General features: G+C 48.5%; 2 protein-coding genes across 2 annotated transcripts in view; one reads left to right on the top strand and one right to left on the bottom strand.

Moving 5' to 3' along the window:
• LOC132571389 (zinc finger protein 850-like) overlaps nt 1–26,344 on the bottom strand; it is a gene marked incomplete at its 3' end in the record, with an annotated part of 552,489 nt that overhangs the window by 208,004 nt on the left and 318,141 nt on the right. The gene's annotated exons all lie outside the window — the stretch shown is intronic.
• On the top strand, nt 7,886–15,573 carry LOC132570879 (oocyte zinc finger protein XlCOF6-like; the record flags this gene model as incomplete). The annotated part of the gene is made up of 2 exons (XM_060237518.1): nt 7,886–8,032; nt 13,474–15,573. Coding segments are annotated over 2 exons (2,247 nt in total), but the record flags the coding sequence as incomplete, so codon positions are not given.

Below are 26,344 nucleotides of genomic sequence, written 5' to 3'. Positions count from 1 at the left end.
TCTCAACTCCAAATCATTTATGAACAAGTTAAAGAGCATGGGACCCAGTACCGAGCCCTGCGGCACTCCACTGTTTACCGTCCTCCAGTGCAAAGACTACCCATTTATACTCACTCTCTGCTTCCTATTAATTAGCCAGTTTTTATCCACAAGAGGACCTGTCCTTTTACTCCATGACTCTCGAGCTTACTAAGGAGCCTTTGACGAGGAACTTTATCAAAAGTTTTCTGGAAATCAAGGTAAACAATATCTATCGGGTCTCCTTTGTCCACATGTTTGTTCACCCCCTCAAAGAAATGTAACAGGTTAGTGAGGCAATATCTTCCCTTAGAGAACCCATGCTGAATCTTCCTCAATAACTCGTGTTCATCAATGTGCCTACTCATTTTGTCCTTGATAATGGTTTCTACCAACCTTCCTGGTATTGAAGTCAGACTGACTGGCCTGTAATTTCCCGGATCTCCTCTGAAACCCTTTTTAAAGGTGGGGGTGACATTTGCTACCTTCCAGTCCTCAGGAACGGAGGCAGATGTCAATGAAAGATTACATATTTTTGTCAGAAGATCCACAAGTTCAACTTTGAGTTCTTTCAGAACTCTCGGATGTATGCCATCCGGACCTGGTGACTTATTAGTTTTTAATTCATCTCTCAGTTGTAGGACCTCTTCTCTTGTCACCTCAATCTGACTCAGGTCTTTGAACACCCCTTTCAATATAGGTGGTTCTGGAGCAGGCAAACACTTCTCATCTTCCACAGTGAAGACGAAGGGGGAAAATGCATTCAGCTTCTCAGTCTTTTCTCTATCCTCCTTCAGTAATCCTTTGACCCCTTGGTTATCCAAGGGCCCCACTGCCTCCCTGGCTGGTTTCCTGCTTCTAATATATTTGAAGAAATTTTTATTGTTGGTCAACGGGAAACAGAAGGCCAGGTCTACCTATTGGCTGCATTGGGGACCCAGAGGCCAGGTGTACCAGTTGAGTTCAATGGGAAACCGAAGGCAAAGTCTCCCAATTGGCTGCATTGGGGATCCGTGAGAAGAACATCCGGAGAGCCATGCTGGGTCAGGCCAGTGAGGGTCCATCTTGTCCAGCCTCCTGTCTCTCACCCAGTGGCCGACCAGTTCCATTAGACGGCCAACAACAGGGCATGGAGGCAGAGGCCTTCCTCTGAGAAGAACCTCAGAAGAGCCCTGCTGGGTCAGACCAGTGAGGGTTCCTCTAATCCAGCATCCTGTCTCACACAGTGGCCAGCCAGTTCCTCTGGAGGGCCAACAACAGGGCAGATAGGCTGAGACCTACCTCTGAGATGAATCTCAGAAGAGCCCTGCTGGGTCAGACCAGTGAGGGTTCCTCTAATCCAGCCTCCTGTCTCACACAGTGGCCAGCCAGTTCCTCTGGAGGGCCAACAACAGGGCAGAGAGGCCGAGGCCTTCCCCTGAGAAGAACCTCAGAAGAGCCCTGCTGGGTCAGACCACTGAGGGTCCCTCTAGTCCAGCCTCCTGTCTCACTCAGGGGCCAGCCAGTTCCTCTGGAGGGCCAACAACAGGGCAGAGAGGCCGAGGCCTTCCCCTGATGTTGCCTCCTTGCTCTGGGATCCAGAGGTTGACTGCCTCTAAATGTGAAGGTTCCCCTCAGTCACCATAGCTAGCAGCCATTGATAGATTTGCCCTCCATGAATTTATCTGGTCTCTTTGAAAGCTCTTTATTCCTGTGGTGGCCATGACTACACCCTCAAATTCCACACTTTAATCGCTGTCTGTGTCCTGAACCCATCAGCTGTATTGGATGCCTTCAATTTCTGTTTGGTTGAGGAAGAAAAATTCCTTTTTGCCCACTCTCTGTTGTGGCAGGACTTCCCTGCGCAGAAGCCGTGCTGGTTTTCCCTCAGCAGGCTTTGTCCTTCCGTGTGTCTGACAATTAATTCTGTCTTTGATTACAGATTCTGCTAATATGCCCGGGACAGGTGTTTGGATGACCAGCCTGTAATTTCCTGGTTCCCCTCTGAATCCCTTTTAAAATAGGTTACATTCACAGGTTCGTAGATCAAGTATCTCACATCCTTTAGAAACTCTTGGGTGTCTGCCATCAGGACCCAGAGACTTTGGGCCCTCCTAGGAGATGTCTACCATAGTTAATGACATGAATCCTTATTTGCAAACCATGAGAAGGACTTTCCTTCTGATCGAGGAGGGCAGTCCTGGGTGTGTCTTGACCAGGGTCGGTGATGTAGCTCCATCTTCTTTAGGTTCCTTTCTGCCTTTTTGATATATTCCCCTCTCCCTCTTCATAGCCAAGTGAATAAAAGCATTTTTCCACAGCTGGAAGTAACCCAAGAGAAGGGAAAGGAGATGGAAGAGCAGGACCCAGAAGTACCCGGAACGGGCAAGAGAGAAAGCAAAGGCCCGAAACCTACCCTAGCTGGGAGTGATGTTGGATTCTGGGAAAGCCCTGAGCCAGAGGTCTGTTATCAGGTCACAGCAATCTCAGAGGAATATCGCCAGCGTTTCCAGCAGTTCCGCTACCATGAGGCCGAAGGGCCCCGAGAGGTTTGCAGCCAGCTCCATGGACTTTGCAGCCAGTGGCTGGAGCCAGAGAGGCACACCAAGAAGCAGATCGTGGACCTGGTGATCCTGGAGCAGTTCCTGACTCTCCTGCCCCAGGAAATGCAGGGCTGGGTCAGAGGATGTGGGCCGGAGACCAGTTCCCAGGCGGTGGCCCTGGCCGAAGGTTTCCTCCTGAGCCAGGCAGAGGAGAAGAGGCAGGCAGAACAGGTGAGGGAGCTTCATGCTGTCCCTTCAAGCTGTGATCTTTACCTTATATGCATCCCTCCAGACACTTCCCCAGGATTGATAGAAAACCAGAACCCTAATTCTTCCCATTGTGGTTGAAGCAGCTCTGTTGATCAATCCAGGGGTGATTCATCTCCTTGGTCTTTAGCCTTCCTGCTCTTCCCTGTCTCTCTTCCTGGTGTTCCAGATGTGGGGACCATTTGTGAAGATGGAAGTGGAGGTCTCTGAGGAGGAAGGGTCTCCCTTGGAGGAAGAGCAGAAGGCGCAGGCCCAGGAGCGTGCCCAAGAGGCCCTCTCACACGGTAAGGGTGCCTTGTGCCAGATCTGGGCCCATTGTGAAGTTGTCGGATAGAAGTTGTGACTCAGCAGGGGACCAGGAAGGGCCTTCTACAGGCTGCCACCGCTCTGGTCAGGGTCTTTCTGGGGGTCCAGAGTACCCCCCCCAACCCCTGAATCTTCCTTCTTAGCAAAACCTTTTAGCCATGACCAAGGAGACGCGAGGACTCAGGCAGCCTAACAACAACAACGGTTTATTTATAATGCTCAAACAATCGGTGGGTAGTAAAGACTTTTAGTGCAACAGTGAATGGGGGAATGTATTTCTCTTTAATAATAGTATATCGGAATAATGTTTTATATCGACATACTCAAATAAGGGATGTTGGCTGTTTATCTCATTAGATATATTTAACCCATTATCATTTTATGTATTCTTTTCTTCTAAATGGCAAGCTAAATTAATGTTTATAATTCCTCATGTTAACTGAAGTATTCCTATATCACATACCATCCATTAGAAGGATTTAAGGCAGCTCAAAAAAGAAAAGTTGGTCTCTCACCACTGGGAGCTTTGGAGGAACGGCAAGGAGTAGATGTGACGTGTCATCTCGTTGAACATTCAGACATGACATCGGAGGATCAAGAAACCCCTAAATATTACCCTCTGGATTTCAGATGTGCTAATATAATCAAAGATTTCAGATTTTCACGGCTGGCATCATCATTAGGGTTTGTAGAATCTTTTGGGCTCAAGTGCCGTGTTCTACTGGAGAAAGTTTTTCTTCCAGATGGAAGAAAAACAATGGGCACATCCACAAACAATGGGCACATCCACAAACCAATTGCCCTCTCACCACACCCTCTCCAGCCAAGAAATAGCAGCTCTCCAGCAGCCCTGGCCTCACTCAATGCACAGCAGCCAAGAAGGTCAGAGCGCCTGCTCTGGCTGCAACGCCACTGAGGATGTTCTCCGCAGCTGAGAACAAAACGTCTGGAAAAAAAACTTTCTCCAGTAGAACACGGCACTTGAGCCCGGAAGGTTCTACAAACCCTAATGCTAATATAATGTTTGGGTTTTTGAATGGATGTGATTGTATCTTTGACCTCATTTCTCCCCCCCCCCTCCACCCCCCCCACCCCTAAACACAAAAGTTTCCTGGAGGACGCTTCTATCCTTGACCCCTACCAGTCTGGTTTTCGCCCGGGCCACGGGACGGAGACGGTGCTGGTCGCCCTGGTGGATGACCTTCAGCGGCATCTGGATCAAGGCGGCTCGGCGGTGCTGATGTTGTTGGACCTATCGGCAGCGTTCGATATGGTCGACCACCGGCTTCTGGCGTGCCGCCTTGCCGACGCAGGGATTCAGGGGTTGGCCTTGCAATGGTTTTCCTCTTTCCTTGACGGTCGGGGACAAAGGGTGGCGATTGGGGAGGAACTGTCCCGGAGACACACGCTTGATTGCGGGGTGCCTCAAGGGGCGGTGCTCTCCCCGATGTTATTTAACATCTACATGCGCCCCCTTGCCCAGATTGCCCGAAGGTACGGGCTCGGGTGTCATCAATATGCTGATGACACCCAGCTCTATCTGCTTATGGACGGCCGGCCCGCCTGCGCCCCAGAAAATCTGGACCGAGCGTTACAGGCAGTGGCTAGGTGGTTTAGGCTGAGCGGGCTGAAGCTGAATCCGGCGAAGACAGAGGTCCTGTGCCTGGGTCGCTGCGGCCCGGGAAGGGAAATCCCCCTGCCAGTTTTTGACGGCGCGCCGCTAACAGCGTCGGGCAGGGTCAAGAGCCTGGGGGTGCTGTTGGAGCCTTCACTGACAATGGAGGCCCAGATAGCAGCCACTGCCAAGTCCGCGTTTTTTCACCTTAGGCGGGCGAAGCAGTTGGCCTCCTTCCTGGAACGTGACGACCTGGCAACAGTGATTCATGCTACGGTCACCTCGAGGTTAGACTACTGTAATGCCCTCTACATGGGGCTACCCTTGTGCCGGACCCGGAAACTGCAGTTGGTGCAGAACGCTGCTGCCCGGCTGTTATTAGGGCTCCCAAGATGGGAGCACATTCGGCCGGGGCTCCGGGATCTGCACTGGCTGCCAGTAATATTCCGAGTCCGGTACAAGGTGTTGGTCATTACCTTTAAAGCCCTATATGGCCTTGGACCTGTCTACCTTAGGGACCGTCTTTCCCCACACGTTCCCCAGAGAGTACTACGCTCGGGTTCTCAAAACCTGTTGGTAGTCCCCGGGCCAAAGGAGGCCCGTCTAAAATCCACCAGGGATCGGGCCTTCTCAATAACGGCACCTTATTGGTGGAACCAGCTGCCGGAGGAGGTGCGGGCCCTGCGGGACCTAGGGCAGTTCCGCAGGGCCTGTAAGACAGCCCTCTTCCGGCAGGCCTATAATACTGACTGACAAGGAAATCTTTTGGATGGAACGAAATGCATCTGTAGACCGCCGGTTTTATCTATCTTGTTTTTATTAATTTATGGTTTTAATTCTACTTGTAAGTGTTTTAAATTGTAGTATTTGAATTATTATGTTGTAAGCCGCCCTGAGACACTCCGGTGTGAAGGGCGGGGTATAAATTCCAATATAAATAAATAAATAAATAAATAAATAAATAAATAAATAAATAAATAAAGGCACATTGGGGGGCCCAGGCACCCAGAGAATGGCGTTCCTGGGCCTTTGGTCTGATTGAGCCAAGATGCTGCCACAGTTTTGAGCTCTGAAGTTCACAGGATAAGTCTCAGGTTTTGAAAGAGGAGGAGAAGAAGAAGAAGAAGAAGAAGATGATGATATTGGATTTATACCCTGCTGTAACGGTCCGTCGTCTTGTGACCGAGATTTAGGCGGGCTGTTAGGATGGTGGCCAAAACAATAACAAAAAACCAGGCCCAAAACAGGGTCCTGGAGTAGAGCTGCCACCAGACTGAGTACTTTCACACACTGATGCCCCCAGTCAAACCTCAGGGTTTTTTTAATCCTAAATCAGGGAAAGCCAAACCACAGCTATGTGGCCAGGAGTTCCCCAGGACAAAATACTTTTCTTGCTGGTAGTTAAGGCAAATTCCGAGGCGGTTAAGTAAGCTTTTGGCATACAGTTGTTACCACCCTCCAAACAAGGAAACAAAAATCTTCTTTTTAAAATAAAAAAGAATTTATTTAAACATAAGCATAAGAATTACATTAGGAGCTGTGAACCAAAATAAGAACGTCATAAAATATACTTATCTATACATACTAGTTGGTTCCAAGGTAGTCAAAGTCCATCAATAATCCATAAGTGAAGACCCCAGCGTAGAATGGGTCTCAGAGTTTAGTCAAGTTGTCCCAAAATGAGGGCAAAGAGAATAAAGAAAGGAAATCCTTTATCCCTGGGAAACCCTCGTGGGTTAATTCAAATAAACCAATCAAAACCCAAACTCAGCAGAATAGCACTAATGAGATACTGATAAGGGAGGCAGCAACAGGTGACTCCCCTTTGTTTCCAGGGCAACAATCCACAGGTGCACTGAGCTCAAGGCCCGCACTAATAGGCCTGACCCTTATGTTTCGATGGGCCTTGCAAATAAAAAATGTTTAAAAATTTACAAGCAGGTCTCAAGCCTGCCCAAATTAAAACTAAGAGGAACCATTTTAATTTGGTCTACAGCATTACACCTGCCCTTCAGTTTGAGTCTCAGAGTGGCTCATAATCTCCTTTAACTTCCTCCGCTACATCAGACACCCTGTGAGGTGGGTGGGACTGAGAGGGCTCTGACAAGCTGCCCTTTCAAGGACAACCTCTGCCTGGCTGACCCAAGGCCATGCTAGCAGGTGCAAGTGGAGGACTGGGGAATCAAACCTGGTTCTCCCAGATAAGAGAGCTATGGCTGACCCAAGACCATTCCAGCAGCTGCAATTGGAGAAGTGGGGAATCAAACCCGGTTCTCCCAGATAAGAGAGCTACAGCTGACCCAAGACCATTCCAGCAGCTGCAAGAGGAGGAGTGGGGAATCAAACCCGGTTCTCCAAGATAAGAGAGCTCTGGCTGACCCAAGGCCATTCCAGCAGCTGCAAGTGGAGGAGGAGGGAATCAAACCCGGTTCTCCAAGATAAGAGAGCTCTGGCTGACCCAAGGCCATTCCAGCAGCTGCAAGTGGAGGACTGGGGAATCAAACCCGGTTCTCCCAGATAAGAGAGCTACAGCTGACCCAAGGCCATTCCAGCAGCTGCAAGTGGAGGAGTAGGGAATCAAACCCGGTTCTCCCAGATAAGGGTCTGCACACTTAACCACTACACGAAACTGCAAATGTGTTGGCAGTGATTATACCCCACCCCTCCCTGAGGATTCTCCTCACCTCTCCCTCAAGTTTACTCAAAATTGTTACACATTTTTTAAAGTATACCCAGTGCGGGATTTCACAGCCTTGGGCACAGGGGTGCATGAAGCAGGATTCGAACAAGCAAGGAAAATATGAAGTCTCTGCTAACACCCTTTATTCCAACATTCTCTCCCTCACAGGCAGTGAAGAGACGGTGCTGAGCTGTCATCTTTGTGGAGGAGTGGAAACGGCTGCTGCCCCTGCAGTCCAGGTAGGAGAGATGAGCAGGGGACCGCCTGAGTTCCCCCCTCTTCCTCAGGGGGGCTTTTGCTCCTGCAGTTGCTGCTCATGTGTCTGAGCGAGAGGGGCTCTGAAGGCCGCTCCCTTTACCCCCCTGGCAAGCTCTCCATCCTGCACCACCCCAGAATGCCCCTGTCCAGAGTACAGTCTTGACTGGAACAGTCTCTGATGAGGAAACCTGCTTTTTCTTTCAGGGTCCTTTTTCCTTCGAGGAGGTGGCTGTGTTTTTCACCGAGGCTGAGTGGGCCCTGCTGGATCCAGACCAAAGAGATCTCTACAGGGAAGTCATGCTGGAGAACTATGGGAATGTGGCCTCTCTGGGTAAGGATCTTTCAAAGGTGCAAACTGCTGCCATTGTGATGATGTGTGAATCAAAATATGGAAAAGCAATAGGTCCTTGTGAAGCTTGGTCCTGTACTCCCCCCCTCTGGAGGACTCCAGGAGCTGAGTGGGCTCTGAGATCAGCCGACACACCGGGCTGGTCCAGGGGCCACTGTGGTCAATGTTGTGGCCAGCAGGAGAGGCAGGGGGGGTGTAGTGACCTGAGGTGGAGACAGACAAAGAACGTAAGAACATAAGAGAAGCCATGTTGCATCAGACCAATGGCCCATCCAGTCCAACACTCTGTGCCACACCAGGGCCAAAAAAAAGGAGGTTCACAAGTGGGGCTAGAAGCCCTTCCACTTTGCCCCCCGCCCAAGCACAAAAAATACAGACTGTTTCAATAATATGCTGTGGCTAATAGCCACTGATGGACCTCTGCTCCATATTTTTATCCAAACCCCTTTTGAAGCTAGCTATGCTTGTAGCCACATGGTGTATATATATATATATATATATATACACACACACACACACACACATATATATATACACACTGTGGTTAATAGCCACTGATGGACCTCTGCTCCATATTTTTATCTAACCCTGTTCACAAATTTAAATTTGAGTTCTTTCAGAACTCTTGGATGTATGACATCCGGGCCTGATGACTTATTAGTGTCAAGTCTGGCTTTAACTCTGGCTCAAACAAAGAGCATGCTGGGTAGAACCAAAGTGTAACCAAATGCTGCTAGCAAACCCTTTCCTGTTCCCCCCTCCCTCTTAGAGAATACCCCTGCTTTGAAATGGTGATGTGTGAAAAGTCTTATCTGAACCTTCTCAGCTCAGGCTTGGGGGAGAGAAAGGAGCCTGAAAACATCAAGGCCAGCTGGCCCCTAATCAACATGAGAATGTATTGGTAACATCTACGTGTGAATGTTCTCTGCACAATTCCCCTACCCGTAGGAATCCCTTTGAAGTATATCTTATATGCAATGTATCTACTGTATGTCATTTAGTCTTTTCAAGCCTTGGCTTAGGCCACAAGTATTCAGTATCAATAAAATAGTTTCTTTGTACCTACATTGACTCATCATTGAATCTGCAGACTTGACAATTAGTTTTTAATTCATCTATCAGTTGTAGGACCTCCTCTCTTGTCACCGCAATCTGACTCAGGTCTTTCAACACCCCTTCCCAAATTAGCGGTTCTGGAGCGGGCAAACACTTCTCATCTTACACAGTGAAGACGGGGGCAAAAAATGCATTCAGCTTCTCAGCCATTTTCCTATCCTCCAGTAATCCTTTTACCCCTTGGTCATCCAAGGGCCACACAGCCTCCCTGGCTGGTTTCCTGCTTCTAATATATTTGAAGAAATTTTTATTGTTGCTCTTTATGTTTTTGCAATATGCTCCTCATGGTCCCTTTTTGCCTGCCTGATCACAGTCTTGCATTTGATTTGCCACAGCCTGTGTTCCCTTTTATTAATCTTATTTGGACTAGCTTTCCACCGCTTAAAGGAATCCTTTTTACCTTTTACAGCTTCCGTAACTTTGGTAATCATGCAGGCCTTTTCTTATACCGCTTTGTGTCTTTCCTAACTTGTGGTATATATTTTATCTGAACTTCTAAGACTGTAGTTTTAAATAGCCTCCAAGCTTCCCCAAGGGTTTTGACTGCATTTACCTTTCCTTTCAATTTCCTCTTCACATGCCTCCTCATGTCAGAGAATTTACCCCTTTTAAAGTTAAAAGTGGTTGTGCTGGTCTTTTGGGGCAACTCCCTATTTATACAAATGGTGAAATCAATAACATTATGGTCACTGCTCCCAAACGGTGCAATCACTTTTACATCTCTCACCAGGTCTTGGGCATTACTTAGGACCAAATCCAGGATCACCCCATCCCTAGTAGATTCTGTGACCATCTGCTCCATAGCAGTCTTTGAGAGTGTCTAGAAACTCAATCTCTTTCTCTCGACAAGAACACATATTGACCCAATCAATCTGCAGGTAGTTAAAATCGCCTATTATGACACAGATTTTACGTTTAGCCACTATCTTTAATCCTTCCATCGTATTATAATCATCCTCTATCTTTTGATTTGGTGGGCGATAACAAACTCCCATAATTAAATTTCCTTTAGGGCCCTCTATTTCGACCCAAAGCATTTCTAGAAGGGAATCTAATTCTCGACCTCAGTCTTACTGGACTGTATACCCTCTCTGACATACAGAGCCACCCCACCTCCAACCCTTCCCTCCCTATCCTTCCGATATAACTTATATCCAGGAATCACTGTGTCCCACTGATTCTCTTCATTCCACCAAGTTTCTGGAATTCCCACAATATCTGTGTTTTCCCACAACACTAAACATTCCAACTCCCCAATTTTACTTCGAACACTTCTAGAATTTGTATACGAACATCTATAATTTCCCAGGCAAGTTAGGCCCGCAGCCTTCCTCCTGCCACCTCGAGACTTTGGCAGACAGTCTGTACTGTTTGTCACCATCTCAGTGGACAACTCTGATCCATTACCTGGTAGAAAAGTAATAGCTAACCCTTAATCTCTTTGAAATGAGTCCTCCTGAACCAGAGACATTTCATCTCCTGTTGGCTTTCCCCAAGATTTAGTTTAAAAACTGCTTTACCACCTTTTTGATTTTAGAATGCTTCCATCCTTGATCCCCATCAGTCCGGCTTTCGCCCGGGCCACGGGACAGAGGCGGTGCTGGTTGCCCTGGTAGATGACCTTCAACGGCATCTGGACCGGGGCGGCTCGGTGGTGCTGCTGCTGTTGGACCTATTGGCAGCGTTCGATACAGTCGACCATCGGTTACTGACCTGCCGCCTCGCCGACGTGGGGATCCAGGGGTTGGCCTTACAATGGCTTTCCTCTTTCCTTAAGGGTTGGGGACAAAGGGTGGCAATTGGGGATGAACTGTCCTGGAGACACATGCTTGATTGTGGAGTGCCTCAGGGGGCAGTGCTCTCCCCGATGTTATTTAACATCTATATGCGCCCCCTTGCCCAGATTGACCGAAGGTATGGGTTGGGTTGTCATCAGTACACTGATGACACCCAGCTCTATCTGCTTATGGATGGCCGGCCTGCCTGCGCCCCAGAAAGTTTGGACCGGGCGTTACAGGCCGTGGCTAAGTGGCTCAGGCTAAGTGGGCTGAGGCTAAAGCCGACGAAGACAGAGGTCCTTTGCTTGGGCCGTCGTGGCCCGGGAGGGGAAATCCCCCTGCCAGTTTTTGACGGTGCACTACTGACAGCGGCGCACAAGGTCAAGAGTTTGGGGGTACTATTGGAGCCTTCCTTAACGATGGAGGCTCAAATAGCAGCCACTGCTAAGTCCGCATTCTTTCATCTTAGGCGGGCGAGGCAGTTGGCTCCTTTCCTGGAACATGATGATCTAGCAATGGTGATTCATGATTCGAGGTTGGACTACTGCAATGCCCTCTACATGGGGCTGCCCTTGTGCCGAACCCAGAAGCTGCAGTTAGTGCAGAATGCCGCTGCCTGGCTGTTATTAGGACTCCCAAGAAGGGAGCACATTCAGCCGGGGCTCCGGAGTCTGCACTGGCTGCCGATAATATACCGAGTCCAATACAAGACGCTGGTTATTACCTTTAAAGCCCTATATGGCCTAGGACCTGCCTACCTTAGGGACCGTCTCTCCCCACATGTTCCCCAGAGAGTACTGAGATCGAGCTCTCAAAATCTGCTTGCTATCCCCGGGCCAAAGGAGGCCCGTCTGAAATCCACCAGGGACAGGGCCTTTTCTGTAATGGCTCCTTGCTGCTGGAACCAGCTGCTGGAAGAGGTGAGGGCCCTGCGGGACCTTGGCCAGTTCCGCAGGGCCTGTAAAACAGCCCTCTTCCAGCTGGCCTATAATTAACTAGCATTAGAAATTTTAGGCAAGTAGACAGCTGGGTGGCAAAACCGTGTACTCTTTTGTACAGTTCTTTTGTAGAGCTCCCGCTTGTTCCATAAAGCACCCCAGTGCCTAACAAACTTAAACCCTTCCTCCCTACATCATTGTCTCATCCACACATTGAGACTTCTAATTTGTGCCTGTCTCTCCTGCCCTGCACGTGGAACAGGTAGCACTTCTGAGAAGCCTACCTTGGAGGTCTTGGCCTTGAGTCTCCTGCCTAGCAGCCTAAATTTTTCCTTCAGGACCTCACGACTGCATTTCCTCACATTGTTGGTGCCAACTTGCACAACGATCACTGGCTCCTCCCCAGCACTGTCTTATCAGCCTATCTACAACACGTGTAATGTCCGCAACCTTCGCACCAGGCAGGCAGGTCACCATACGGTCAGTACACAGTTTTGTCACCCAGCTGTCTATTTGCCTAAGGATCGAATCACCAACTACCAAGACCCCCCCCTCCTTCCCTGCCCAGGGATGGTTCATAGGTGCAAAAGGATACCCCCTCACCAACTAAAGAAGAGATCCCTTCTGAGGGCGCCTTTTCCTTGTCCTCAGCACGGTGCCCTGTTCCCTCTCGACCCTCATGCTCCCTGGCAGCAACGGGGCTGCCACGTTCAGAGTGGGGCTCATCTAACACGTCCCCAAGGGACTTCTCTCAGTGCCTAACTGACCGTCTCTGCTTCTCCAGGGCAGTCACCTTGGCCTCAAGGGTATGAACTCGTTCCCTGAGGACCAGGAGCTCCTTGCATTGAGAACACACCCAAGACTTCTGTCCTGTGGGCAGATAGTCATACATGTGACACTCAGTGCAAAACACTGGAAAGCCCCCAACCCCCTGCTGGCATTCCACCTTCATGATAGCTTTTTAAAATATACAATCCCCCTTTAAATTGAGTTTATGTGGCTCTCCTTCTGGAGGGTCTACTTACCTTATTGGGAACACAAGGAAAATAGGGCCAAACTGAAGGCCAAAGGACCTTCATGGCAAGGCAAATGGGAAGCACAGAGGAAAATATCTCTGCCACCTTTTCCCTTCTACATTTAGGGAGTTCTTTGGGGGGGGGGGGTGGCGGGCAGGGATGGTCAGAATGTAGAAAAAGCTCTATAGGAGGTTGGCCAGGAAAGGCAGACAGACAGTTCAGGAGTCAAAAATGCGTAGTCATGAATTAGGAGTTTGTGGTAGGTGCCTTGGCTCCTTGCACGAGTTATGATTCAACTTCCCTCTTTATTCCAGCAGGAGATGTTGAGGAGTCAGTTGGGGAATTTCACGGGTTCTCACTGGAAAAAGCCAAGATTGAGCAGGCTGAAGGAAACTTCAAGAACAGAGATGAACTACAGAGGCAGGAAGGAAACCGCACACTGAAAAGGGGGGTTAAGACCATTCCTCACCAAGGAAGCAGGTTCCAGGAAATCCCTGTCTGCAGCCGTCACCGACAGACTCTTTCAGGAATGAAACTGTTCATCTGTTCAGAGAATGGAATGACATTCTCCGGTCAAAGGAAGGCATATAAATGCCGTTATTGTGGGAAGTACTTCAGATACAGAACACAGCTTTTAGTACACCAAAGAATATACACAGTACTGAAACAGGCTGAATTCTCAGAGTGTAGAAAGAAGTTCAGTATGAATTCTAGTCTACAAAAGCACCAAAGAACCCATGCAGGGAAGAAGGTTTTTCAATGCTCAAAGTGTGGAAAGACATTCAGTGCGAGTTCCAGTCTTCAAAAGCATCTAAGAACCCACACAGGGGAGAAACCATTTGAATGCTCAGAGTGTGGAAAGAGATTCAGTCAGAGCGGCAGTCTTCAGTATCATCAAAGAACCCACACAGGGGAGAAACCGTTTCAATGCTTAGAGTGTGGAAAGAAATTTAGTGGCAGTGGCAATCTTCAACTGCATCAAGTTACCCACACAGGGGAGAAACCTTTTGAATGCTCAGAGTGTGGAAAGAGATTTAGTGCAAATTCCAGTCTTCAGTATCATCAGAGAACTCACACAGGGGAGAAACCTTTCGAATGCTCAGAGTGTGGAAAGAAATTCAGTGTGAGTGTCAGTCTTCAAAACCATCAAAGAACCCACACAGGGGAGAAACCTTTTGAATGCTCATCGTGTAGAAAGAGATTCAGTGGGTGTCGCAGTCTTCAGCATCATCAGAGAACCCACAAAGGAGAGAAACCTTTTGAATGCTCAGAATGTGGAAAGAGATTCAGTTGGAGTGCCACTCTTCAGCAGCATCAGAGAACTCACACTGGGGAGAAACCTTTTGAATGCTCAGAGTGTGGAAAGAGATTCAGTGTGAGTTCCAATCTTCAAAAGCATAAGAGAACCCACACAGGGGAGAAACCTTTTGAATGCTCAGAGTGTGGAAAGAGATTCAGTCAGAGTGACCATCTTCAAAAGCATCTAAGAACCCATGCAGGGGAGAAACCATTTGAATGCTCAGAGTGTGGAAAGAGATTCAGTGCAAATGATGGTCTTCAGCAGCATAAGAGAACCCACACAGGGGAGAAACCATTTGAATGCTCAGAGTGTGGAAACAGATTCAGTACAAATGGAGGTCTTCAACAGCATAAGAGAACCCACACAGGGGAGAAACCTTTTGAATGCTCAGAGTGTGGAAAGAGATTCAGTTTGAATTCCAGTCTTCAAAAGCATCTAAGAACCCACACAGGGGAGAAACCTTTTGAATGCTCAGAGTGTGGAAAGAGATTCAGTGGTTATTCCAGCCTTCACCAGCATCAGAGAACTCACACAGGGGAGAAACCTTTTGAATGCTCAGAGTGTGGAAAGAGATTCAGTGATTATTCCAGCCTTCACCAGCATCAGAGAACCCACACTGGGGAGAAACCTTTTGAATGCTCAGAGTGTGGAAAGAGATTCAGTGTGAGTTCCAATCTTCAAAAACATCAGAGAACCCACACAGGGGAGAAACCTTTTGAATGCTCAGAGTGTGGAAAGAGATTCAGTGCAAATGGTGATCTTCAACGGCATAAGAGAATCCACACAGGGGAGAAACTGTTTGTATGCTCAGAGTGTGGAAAGAGATTCAGTTGGAGTTCTAGTCTTCAGTATCATCAGAGAACCCACACAGGGGAGAAACATTTTGAATGCTCAGAGTGTGGAAAGAGATTCAGTTGCAGTGGCACTCTTCAGCAGCATCAGAGAACACACACCGGGGAAAAACCTTTTGAATGCTTAGAGTGTGGAAAGAGATTTAGTAGCAGTGGCAATCTTCAAAGGCATCAAAGAACCCACACAGGGAAAAAGACTTTTGAATGCTCAGAGTGTGGAATGAGATTCAGTGTGAGTTCCAGTCTTCAAAAGCATCAGAGTACCCACACTGGGGAGAAACCTTTTGAATGCTCAGAGTGTGGAAAGAGATTCAGCTGGAGTTCCAGTCTTCAAAAGCATCTAAGAACCCACACAGGGGAGAAACCTTTTGAATGCTCAGAGTGTGGAAAGAGGTTCAGTGTGAGTTCGAGTCTTCAGCAGCATCAGCGAACCCACACAGGGGAGAAACCTTTTGAATGCTTTGAGTGTGGAAAGAGATTTAGTAACAGTGGCAATCTTCAAAGGCATCAAAGAACCCACAGAGGGAAGAAGATTTTTGAATGCTCGAGTGTGGAATGAGATTCAGTGTGAGTTCCAGTCTTCAAAAGCATCAGAGAACCCACACTAAGGGAGAAACTTTTTAAAGCTTAGAGTGTGGAAAGAGATTCTATGTGAGTTCCAGCCTTCAACTGCACTGAAGAATGCAGACAAGAGAGAAATTATTTGAATGCTCAGAGATTCAGTTGTAGTGGCCTTCTTTAACAGCACTTAAGAACACATACAGGGGATATACATTTTCTGGGAAGTCTGGGAGTCTGGGTCTGGGAAGACATTTAGTTTGAGTCTGGGAAGACATTTAGTTTGGGAAGACATTTAGTTTGGGAAGTCTGGGAAGACATTTAGTTTGAAAGCCAGTCTTCAAAAGCATTTGAATGCTCAATAACGTGGAAAGAAATTCATTCAGAGTTAGAATCTTCAACAGCATCAAAGAATCCGCACAGGGGAGAACCATTTGGAATGCACAGAGTATAAAAGAGATCCAACGTGAGTTCCAGTCTACAAAAGTGTCTAGGAATCCACACACAGGTGAAACCTTTTGAATGCTCAGTGTGGAAGGATCTTGCATCACAGTTGCATTCTTCAACACCCAGGGCTGTCACATAGGAGTAGGCCAAGTACTAGATGACCCTGGAGGTCCCTTCCGACTCGATGATTCTATGAAGTAGGCAGCTGCCTTGGCTGAGAACCTGTCCACTGCGCGGCTGGCTTGGCTACTGAAGGCAGCACAGCTACAAGCCTGCTTCAGCATGCAGACTCCATTTTCTGGCCCCATGGGTCAGCACAGGGCTGATCATTGTAGTCAGGCCTCATTTTGGGCAGGAGCTCACAGGAGCAGAGCTGGAGAACCTCTAAATTTTATTGTGCTCTTTCTTTCTTATTCCCCCCCCCCCCCAAGTTGCTTCTGGGTTCCACTGTTCAAACCCTCTGTGAGAATTTTGCTGAAAATTTGACAAACTTTCTAATATCTTTCCCCACAAAAAATGGGGAAATCACCCAAACACATAAAGCAGACAGATGGAAATCTTCATCATGCCACTGTGGCCATATTGGAGAAAGTAATGCAAAAAGTATGATGGGAGTCAGGTTTTATTATGACAATTATAAATCAAGAAGCATTTTAAGGTAGATGCTGAGCTGATATAATTTAGTACACCTTCCGTTGATGTCAGGGGTGTATAGCATATGCCAGCAGTGGCCAACGGTAGCTCTCCATGCTGGCTGGGGCTGATGGGAGCTGTAGGCAAAAAACATCTGGAGAACTACCGTTGGCCACCCCTGGCATATGCAAATGAGTTGTGCTAATAAGCTCTGGCACCTCTTTTTCAATCAATGACTTCTGGCTGTAGTTCTGAGTCCTGGCCAGAGGGGGCGGAGCAGGGACATGCGGCAGCAGCTGTTGTCCAGAGCCAAAATATCCTCACACACCTGTTTCCAGTCCGGCCAAACGGAAGCCCAGGGGCCAGTGTGGCCTCTGTAAACTCTTGTGCCCCTTCAGCCACAGCCACTTCCTCTCATCCGTGGTCCTTGGGCTCAGCGGGGGCTCTCCTGATGGAAGGTGAAAAGCAGTGAACAGCCCTCGTCAAATGTGGGTTTCCTCCCACCTCCCTCCCTCCCTGAATTCAGACATGGGTCTGCGCATGCATTCCAGGCTATCTGTTGCTGGCCCTGCCAGCTGTCCTCTAGAGGTGCATTGCCTATTGGCAAGTTTTGCAGGTTCTGGGAAGCAAGTAAGCAGGGTCCGGAGCTGGAGAAAGCAAGTGGTGAGTGTGTCTCTGCTTCAGAATGGCTCATTGGAGCGTCGCTGCGCTGGCATCCCTTCTTTCCATGTGCCAGGCCCGAGGTACGGTTGGTCACCCTTGAAGCCTCTCTTGCTGGCGTGTTCCTTGAGAATCATTCATTGCTCGCTTTCACAAGGCTGTAGGTGAGGCCCCCCTGATTTCAGTGTGCTGCCGCAGAGATAGATTGTAAAGAGGCTGTGGTTGAGACGTGGCATTTGCCCCTCCCTTCCAGCTCCCTTTGATCTCAGCCACTGAAAAGGCAAACAGAGTTTTACAAGAAATCTTTTAAAAGGCATCTGGCCAAATACAGATGTTTTACAATGATCTTTAAAGGAGCATCTCTGCTGTTCCAGGGTGTGACGGAGAGCCCCCTATTTTTCATTTATATGGACATCGTGATCACTGGTTATGTTGCCAGGAGGCCTGGAGAGGCAACTCTCATGCATCTGCTCAAAGACGTGGGTTTTACCTACTATTTTCTAAGAGATTTCTGTGAATACTAACAGCCTCAGTGTTACAACTACATTCTGTATCTCTGGAAGAGTGCTAGCAAGGAGTGCAGATGGGTTCGCAGCCGCTCTGGGCGTGCACCATCTCGGCCGTTGCAGTGGAAGAAGTCGTGGCGTCAGGAACTGCCCAGATAGATGGTTTCCAGCCTTGACTATGAAAGCCATGTTGGTGGGCTAACGTCATCAGCGACCCTTTCCCTGCACTGCCAGACTCCATGACAGAGAAGCGAGAGGCTCACGTACTCAACAGCTGTTTCAAACATCCACATAAGGCAATCACGCTTAGCTTAGGCGTGGATCCTGCCAGAACGCCCAAGTCTTTGCCAAACAGAACTTTAGACAAAGGACGGTGCTAGCCAGAAGAGCCAGAAGAGGAAGGCCAGCTTCACCCAGAGCCAGAGTCCTTTGTGTAGATCGGGTGTCACCTTGGGTACCAATTTGGCCCTCTATTGTCCCTTTTAGATGAGTTTGTATAGCTTGTTTCATCCCCTCCACCCATGCCTTCACCCATGCCTTGCCCAAACTGCCACTTTGGAGCCCCCCCCCCCTGTCCCATTGTTATCTGGAGATCCATTCAGGTGACCAGAGTCAGGTCTGCTCATTGGCTTGAGCTGGGCATCCAATCAGGTACCCAGAGGTGGCACATGGCCGTGCCCATCCATATCTTCTTGTAAGGACATCTGAACCAGGTTGTATACCCCGTTTGTCTACCCTCGTGTTTACCCCTATCTATTTCAACCCTATTTTCTTAGGCCTGTATGTATATTGTATGATTTTATACCCTTGTATGTTTGCTTGTATTTTATAGTAAAGCCCCTTTTATTATTAAACCAAATCTCGTTATTGGGTGATTTCCAAAGCAGACACCTTCTGTAGATATAGGTTCTGAAGATCTCGCTGTGGCCTAATTGCCCACCACGCTAAATTCCCCAAACTCCTATTTTTAGGGCAATTCAAGTAACAAGGGTGTGGGGGAGAGTGGGGGCAGCCTAAAATGGAAAGGTGGAGTAGTGAGATTTGGCAAAACAACTTTAAAAATAATACATCAAGAAAAAACACAAGGATCACAGCAGAAACTAAAAATATACAATGCTCTGAGCCTAGGAAATCATGAAATAGCTGGGCATTGCTCCCCCCCCAGGCAGTGGCTTGCCAGTGTAATTTTCCCTTTTGGCTGTTGGTTTCCAGGTCAGGGTACTCACTCAGGCACCCAATCTCAAGTCCCTTCAGTAGAGACAAGCTGGCTCAAAGCATCAACCCTTTACAGCCAGGGGCCTGCAGATCTTCTGGACCGCCTCTCCCCATACGAACCCCCGGGCTCTGAGGTCTGCTGCTCAACATCTTTTCATAGTCCCTGGTCCTGGCTGGCTTCAAGGAGGGCAAGAGTGGAATTCCACTCCCAGAATGTTTCTGCAACTTCCACGGATTGTCATTCCCTGCACCCCCAAAGATGCCATAGAACACCAAGTCTATAATATGAAATTACTGTGATTTTAATAAATTCCTTAGACATAATATATGTAAATTCTATGTCTGTGATGTACAAATATACCCACCATCCATCTGGACTGAATATTCAATTTTCCACATGAAATACAATTTCACTATTCATATCACGATCCAATATTGCACCACATAGCGGGAGACAACAATCTCTGAGTATTGTATGAGCTCTCCCTCCCTCTCTCGCTCCCTCTCTCTCTCTCTCTCTCTCCCTCTCTCTCTCTCTCCCCTCAATGGATAAAATATAATATATATAGTCCATCTCAAACCAAAGTTCTCTATGAAGGGTTAATTCGATGACTTCTCCATGTTCACAATCTCTCTGCTGTACTGGCTCCAAAAGAGCTGTGTTGCTCCACTGAATGGATCTTTAGATTCCAATAGCCGGTAAATTCAACACATTTCCACTGAAAAATCATCATATCTCATTGCTTTTGCTAAAGAGGATGCTGTGGGGGTTCATATGGGGAGAGGCGGTCCAGTGTGAATTTAGGGAACGGTATTTGTGAGTTTCCTGCCTTGTGCAGGGGGTTGGACTAGATGACCCTGGCGGTCCCTTCCAACTCTATGATTCTATGATTCAGTCTTTCACAAAATTGAGTTCAATGGGATACAAAGCAGCACTGTGTTTAGTTTAGCAAAAGCAATGAGGTCTATGATGTCTTTTGGGTATGAGGCGCAGAGATTAAATGTCAGATGCAGAAGAGGTAGGTCTGTGGGAGTGGTCCGAGTGACATCACAGGATGGGGTGGGGTTTTGTGCACCATGTGACGTCATGGGAAGGGGTGGAGCTCAGGAAGTGCCAGGAGCTGAGTTTTTGAGCTGGAAGTGACATCCCAGGACGTGAGATGACATCCCGCACAAAAGGAAGAACTCTAAGTTACCTTGCGAGAGTTTTGGAAATGATGTGTCTCTCTCTGATCTCCTCTTCTGACCCATAGCATGAGATGCAGAAATAGAAACGGCGTTAAAGCAGAAGAAGAATGCAGCTTTGCTGTCTAGAACGGCGCATCAGCCTACCAAGAAGCATTGCACGGAATTAGCAAGCGCGCACACAAGTGCAGGCAGTGAGCAGGCTGTGAAGCAGTTTTGCTCCAGGGGAAAAGGGGGGGGGCTCCTAATGATGCTGGTGACTCTTGAGAAGGGAAGGGGAGTGGGCCAAAGGGCAGTGTGGGCTGCGTGTCTGCTCAGAAGCCTCTGGTGTAGCTTGGAACAGGCCTGGTTTGTGAAGCGGCATGGGTGTTTTGAGCTGAAGCTGGGAGAGCTTGTGCGAGAAGAGGTGAAGGAGGTCGTTGGCACTTGTGTGTGAGAAAGTTTGTCTTTGAGTTGAATGGAAAGAAAGGAACCAGAGGCCTGGTTTACTGATAGACTTCCATCAGAAACAGGAGGCCACGTCTAACAATAGGCTGCATTGGGAACCAGAGGCCAGGTCTACAAATTTAAAATCTCCCCCCCCCCCCAAAATGCAGGCTGTTGTTGGACCCTCTCCTCCCTCCAGCCCCCCCCCCCCCAATGAAAGAACTCACAGTCACTGTCTGGGTTGGAGCACCCAGTGTGCGCTTGGCCTGCACAATTAATGGAAGGGGGGAACCAAAAATCTCTGTATTTAAAGCAGGGGGGATGTGGGAGGAGGAAAGGCTTGGGAGCCACGTCCCCACCCCCCGCTCTAGGCAGATCCTGCATTGAGTGGGGGGTGGACTAGATGGCCTCTTTGGCCCCTTCCAACTCTAGGATTCATTGAGCAGACTGAGAGGGCTGTTAAGCCAATTGCCCTCAAAACGAGGTCGGGGAATTAGTTAGGTGGGCACCTGGCTCATTAGGAATCTTTTTACCAATATATATCAGGCTCAACCATCCAGAGGGTAATGCTCAATAAAAGGACTCTAATTTAATAATACCAATTGTAATTTATTTAGAATAATAGTTCTTCCACACAAGATAAAAATACAAAACAATCACGCATTCACACAGGTCTAAGAAACACAGATAGATTGATAGGGGAACATATAAGGGTAGACAAACAGGGCGATATTTACCTCTTGCAGTCTTCAAGGAAGGCTCCAATGGCGACAGTTGAGGGAATGGGGGAGGACCCGAAACTGATCAGGAATCGGGGATGGATCTATGCAGCGGAATATGGGTTGCTGATAGAAGCACACATGAGTGGAGTTGGGTCAGAGGTTAAATAGGCTCCCTTAGACCTTCAGGGGCTGGGAGGTCCAAGGGAGGAGAGATGGGAGTCTCTGCGATGACCAAGAAGGCTGGACATGAGCAGAGCCAATGGCGAGTTCCCTGGTAGCTCTTAATTGGATGTCAGCTTTGACCAATGAACTTCACCTTAGTCCGGTGAACTTGGAAATTTCCAAGCTACAATATTGCCTGAGGCGGCTCCAAGGTATTAGACTGGGGTGAGAAATGGGAATGGCTGGATACTTAAGGTTAAATGGGATTATCTGGGAAGGTGACAATAGGGAATCAAATATTGACCTAGGTATCTCCGGGGTAGACAAAAGGCTTGATGAAGACAGGAGATGTTCTTCCTCTTATCCCATCATCTTCTGGGCAGGATCCATTGTTTAGGGTATTGCCAGACACTCAGGACTAACAGTTGAGCTATTAATCCATTCATGGGGCAAATGGGTTGCTTGCAGGCCAAGGGTGACACAGGGTGTGTATGCGAGCTTCCCACTAAGAAGGAATGGAGTTCAGCCTGGCAGGGTATTCTTGGATAAGCTTATGCAAAAGCTGAAGCAGATGCTGGAGATGGGATCAGGAAAGCAAGATGGATTCTGGTGGTGTTAGCCCTTGGTTCATGGAGACAGGCTGGAAACTGTTTGCTTGTACAGTTCATGGTGGCATGGCTTCCTTTACTGCAGTGGCCAAGACTGGACACACAAGGAGCAGAATGCTGCTGCAAAGCTGAGGCTTATTGTATCCACATAAGCCTTAGAAACCGTGGGCAAAGTCCACTTCTTAGAGCAGATGTGTGAGAGTCAAAACTCCAGGCACCCTGGCAACCATACTGGTGATCACGATGTCCATGTGTATGAAAAGTAGGGGGCTTTTCCTCACAGGGCGTGGGGTCTATCTACTTCAGTCTGGAAAAATAGCTGCGCTAGTTTTGAAATAGGCAACTGAAGAAGTAAGGAACATTCTAGAAAGCCTTTCTTAAAGGGACATCACCCTTCCCTCCTCTAAGCACCTGCTAGTCGATAGTGAAGTGTTTCTTTGACCAATCGGAAAAGGGGGAAACCTCCGCTAAGGAAGGGCCATCGCTCTGTAGAATAGGAGGATGACCCATTTCTCCAGTTCTGTGGTCCAAATTACCTCTAACGAGTCTTTTGCTTCTAACGTTCTGCCTGTTTGGGACAGGGTACATCGGTGAAAAGCTCTTTTCTGTGGTGAAGGTCAGTGAATCAAAACTATATCCACGCCTGAACACAATACTCAGGATTGCTGCAGCACAGATCTTGACTCCAGAGTCTGATGCAAGAATTCAGAGTAAGAGGTGCCATTTGTCAAAGACTTGTAAATTAAGAAAATACTGTAGGAGTATGTGTGTCTTTTCAGTAAAAATGAATATTGCTAAGTTTGGTGTAGTGGTTTAGTGCATGGACTCTTCTCTGGGAGAACCGGGTTTGATTCCCCACTCCTCCACTTGCACCTGCTGGAATGGCCTTGGGTCAGCCATAGCTCTCTTATCTGGGAGAACTGGGTTTGATTCCCCACTCCTCCACTTGCAACTGGTGGAATGGCCTTGGGTCAGCCATAGCTCTCACAGAGCTGTCCTTGAAGCAGCAGCTGCTGTGAGAGCCCTCTCAGCCCCACCCACCAAACAGGGTGTCTCTTGTGGGGGAGGAAGGTCAAGGAGATTTGTGAGCCACTCTGAGACTCTGAGATTTGGAGTGGAGGCCAGGATATAAATCCAATTTCTTCTTCTAATTGGGTTTACATAAGAACACAAGAGAAACCATGTTGGATCAGGCCAATGGCCCATCCAGTCCAACACTCTGTGTCACACAGTGGCCAAAAAAATTATATATATATATACACCCACATATATATACACACTGTGGCTAATATCTGCTGATGGACCTTTGCTCCATATTTTTATCTAACCCCCTCTTGAAGCTGTCTATGCTTGTAGCCGCTACCAGCTCCTGTGATAGTGAATTCTACATGTTAATCACCCTTTGGGTGAAGAAGGACTTCCTTTTATCCGCTCTAACCCGACTGCTCAGCAATTTCATCGAATGCCCACGAATTCTTGTATTGTGAGAAAGGAAGGAAAGTACTTCTTTCTCTACCTTCTCCATCCCATGCATAATCTTGTAAACTTCTATCATGTCACCCCGCATTCTACGTTTCTCCAAGCTAAAGAGCCCCAAGCTTTTTAACCTTTCTTCATAGGGAAAGTATTCCAACCCTTTAATCATTCTAGTTGCCCTTTTCTGGACTTTTTCCCATGCTATAATATCTGTTTTGAGGTGCAGCCTGTCCTCCAAGAGCTTACAGGGCTCTTCTTACATGGCCTGCTATAAGCTCTTGGGGGATTGGCTACATTAGGAGGTTGTGGCCTAATATGCAAAGGAGTTCCTGCCACGTGCTAATTCCTCTGCTGCTACCACCATCACATGTAGAATGAAATCCACGTCCACCTGAAGTTTAGGTGGGCGTCTGTCAAGAAAACCAGTTCCTTGCTCTTGCTGTGAGTGACAAAATCTTTGGTTCAGGCTACAGAGAGGCCTGCAGATTCATTCCCAGCCTTGTGCATTGTCTATACAGGCAATCACTGTCCATAGGATAGGCCTAATTCTCCATGAGAAACCATGGGCTCCATTATTTCCTAAGGGACAGTGTGGTCTCCATTACTCTCTGTGGGCAATCATGTATTCTCTGTTGGCAAGCATGTGTAGACTGTGTGGGCAATCCCTGTCCTTAGGGGAAGCCTAAATTCCATTACTCCCTATGGGCAAGCGTGCATTCCCTATTGGCAATCCCTGTTCCCAGTTTTAGTACATCCTCTCTGTGGGGGGAACAGTGGGGGGCTGGCCGGGGGGGGGGGGGGTCTGCTTGCCCAATGGCAGGTGGGCCCCTAATGAGATGGACCCAGAGGCCAGGTTTACCAATTTAAACGCTACCCCCTCCCCCGATGCAGACTTTTGTCAGGACCTCTCCTCCCTCCACCTCCCCACCCCCAATGAAAGACCCCCCAGTCACCCTCCAGGTTGGAGCACCCAGTTTGTGCTTGGCCTGCACAATTAATAGACGGGGTGGGAAACAAAAAACCTCTGCATTCAAAGCAAGGAGGGAGGTGGGGGGAGGAAAGGCTTGGGAGCCACAGTCCCCCCCCCCCCAGTTTCTTCTTCTTCTAATTGGGTTTGCCTGTGTACTTTATCAAACTTATGTCTCTGGTACCTGGCTTTATGTATGTATTGACTGACTGATGTTATACCCCACCCCAGCAGGAATGCCTTTGCATATTAGGCCACACACCCCTGATGTAGCCTGTCCTCTAAGAGCTTACAGGATTTTTCTTACAGGGCCTACTGTAAGCTCTTGGGGGATTGGCTACATCAGGAAGTTGTGCCCTAATATGCAAAGGAGTCCCTGCTATAAAAATAGCCCCGCGCCCACCCTATTGCAGCAGTAGGCTCTGGGCAGCTAGCAACATAAAACCCATCAAACAAAACAATTACACAAGAGAGGAAGAGCTTCGGGTCTGCAGAGAAGCAGGGAAAAAGCTCCTTGCAGCAGCCGGACCCAGGGAAGGTCTCCTTGCAAGTAAGTCCTGCAGGATTTGGGGAGGGGAGGGGAGGGGAGAATCAGGGATTAGATCTTGAAAGAAGAGAGACAAGCGCCTGTTAGCAACACTTGTGCTCTGGACATGAGATTTCTTGCCGGGGGGGGGGGGAAGGGGGATAATCAGTGTCTTTAAAGTGCAAGACCGAATTCAGCAAAAGCATCTGGCGTCCAATCGCTGGTCATTTTAATTCTGCACAAAACAGCTGCTGCTCTCAGGTTGTCAAGTCTGCAGTGGGAAATCCCCAGGCAATTGGGGGGAGCTCAGTGGAGTCTAATGCCATAGAGCCCCCACAGGCATGTTTTGGGGGGGCTGACCGGATCTCCGTCCTCAGGATCATAGAGCTGGAGGGGACCTCCAGGGTCATCTAGTCCAACCCCCTGCACAATGCAGGAAACTCACAACTGCCCCCCCCCCGCCAACACCCACACCCACCGACCCCTGATCCAGGCCCAGACGATGGCCAAAAAAAGCAGGATCCCTTGCCAATCTGGCCTAGAGAATAATTTCTGACGACCCCAAAGTGCCACTCAACGTTTCCCTGGGTGTGTAAGAAGGGGCCACAAGAACTAGTAAAGTAAGTTTATTTTTATATCCCGCCCTCCCCCGCCAAAGGCAGGCTCAGGGCGGCTCACTGATGCAGCCCTTCCTGCCCTCCTTCTCACGGTCTCCCTAATTCGCAGAATCAGGATTGTTGCCAGATCTCCGGCTAGGTTGGGAGCAGGAAACGGGCGGGGGAGAGTTTAAATTCCTGTCCAGCACTGCAAGGGTTAAAGGGACAAAGCCGTTTTTGCAAGAGAGGCCGAGCAAGGGGGGGGGGGGAGGAAGGCTTTTCGACTGCGGGAGGGGGGCGGGGAGGAATTCCTGAATTGCACAAGAAAGGAAGAGCTTCAGATCCGCAAAACGAAGCCGGGAAAAGCTTCTTTGCAGCCAGGGAAGGTCTCCCTGCAAGTAAGTCCTGCAGGATGGGGGGGGGGGGAGAATAAGGGATTAGATTTTGGAAGAAGAGAGGGAAGCGGCTGTTAGCATGGCTTGTGCTCCACCATGTGCCTGGGATTTCTTTTCGGGGGAGCAGGAATAATCAGTGTCTTTAAAGTGCCAGGAAATTCAGCGGATGCAACTGGCGTCCAATCGCTGGTCATTTTAATTCTGAAATAAAACAGCCGCTGCTATCAGGTAGTGACGTCTGCAATGGG

The sequence above is a fragment of the Heteronotia binoei genome, chromosome 5 (genome assembly GCF_032191835.1).
Source record: "Heteronotia binoei isolate CCM8104 ecotype False Entrance Well chromosome 5, APGP_CSIRO_Hbin_v1, whole genome shotgun sequence".
Classification (NCBI taxonomy): domain Eukaryota; kingdom Metazoa; phylum Chordata; class Lepidosauria; order Squamata; family Gekkonidae; genus Heteronotia; species Heteronotia binoei.
The sequence above is the reverse complement of the archived record's forward strand: the minus strand, read 5'-3'. Positions and strand labels throughout refer to the sequence as shown.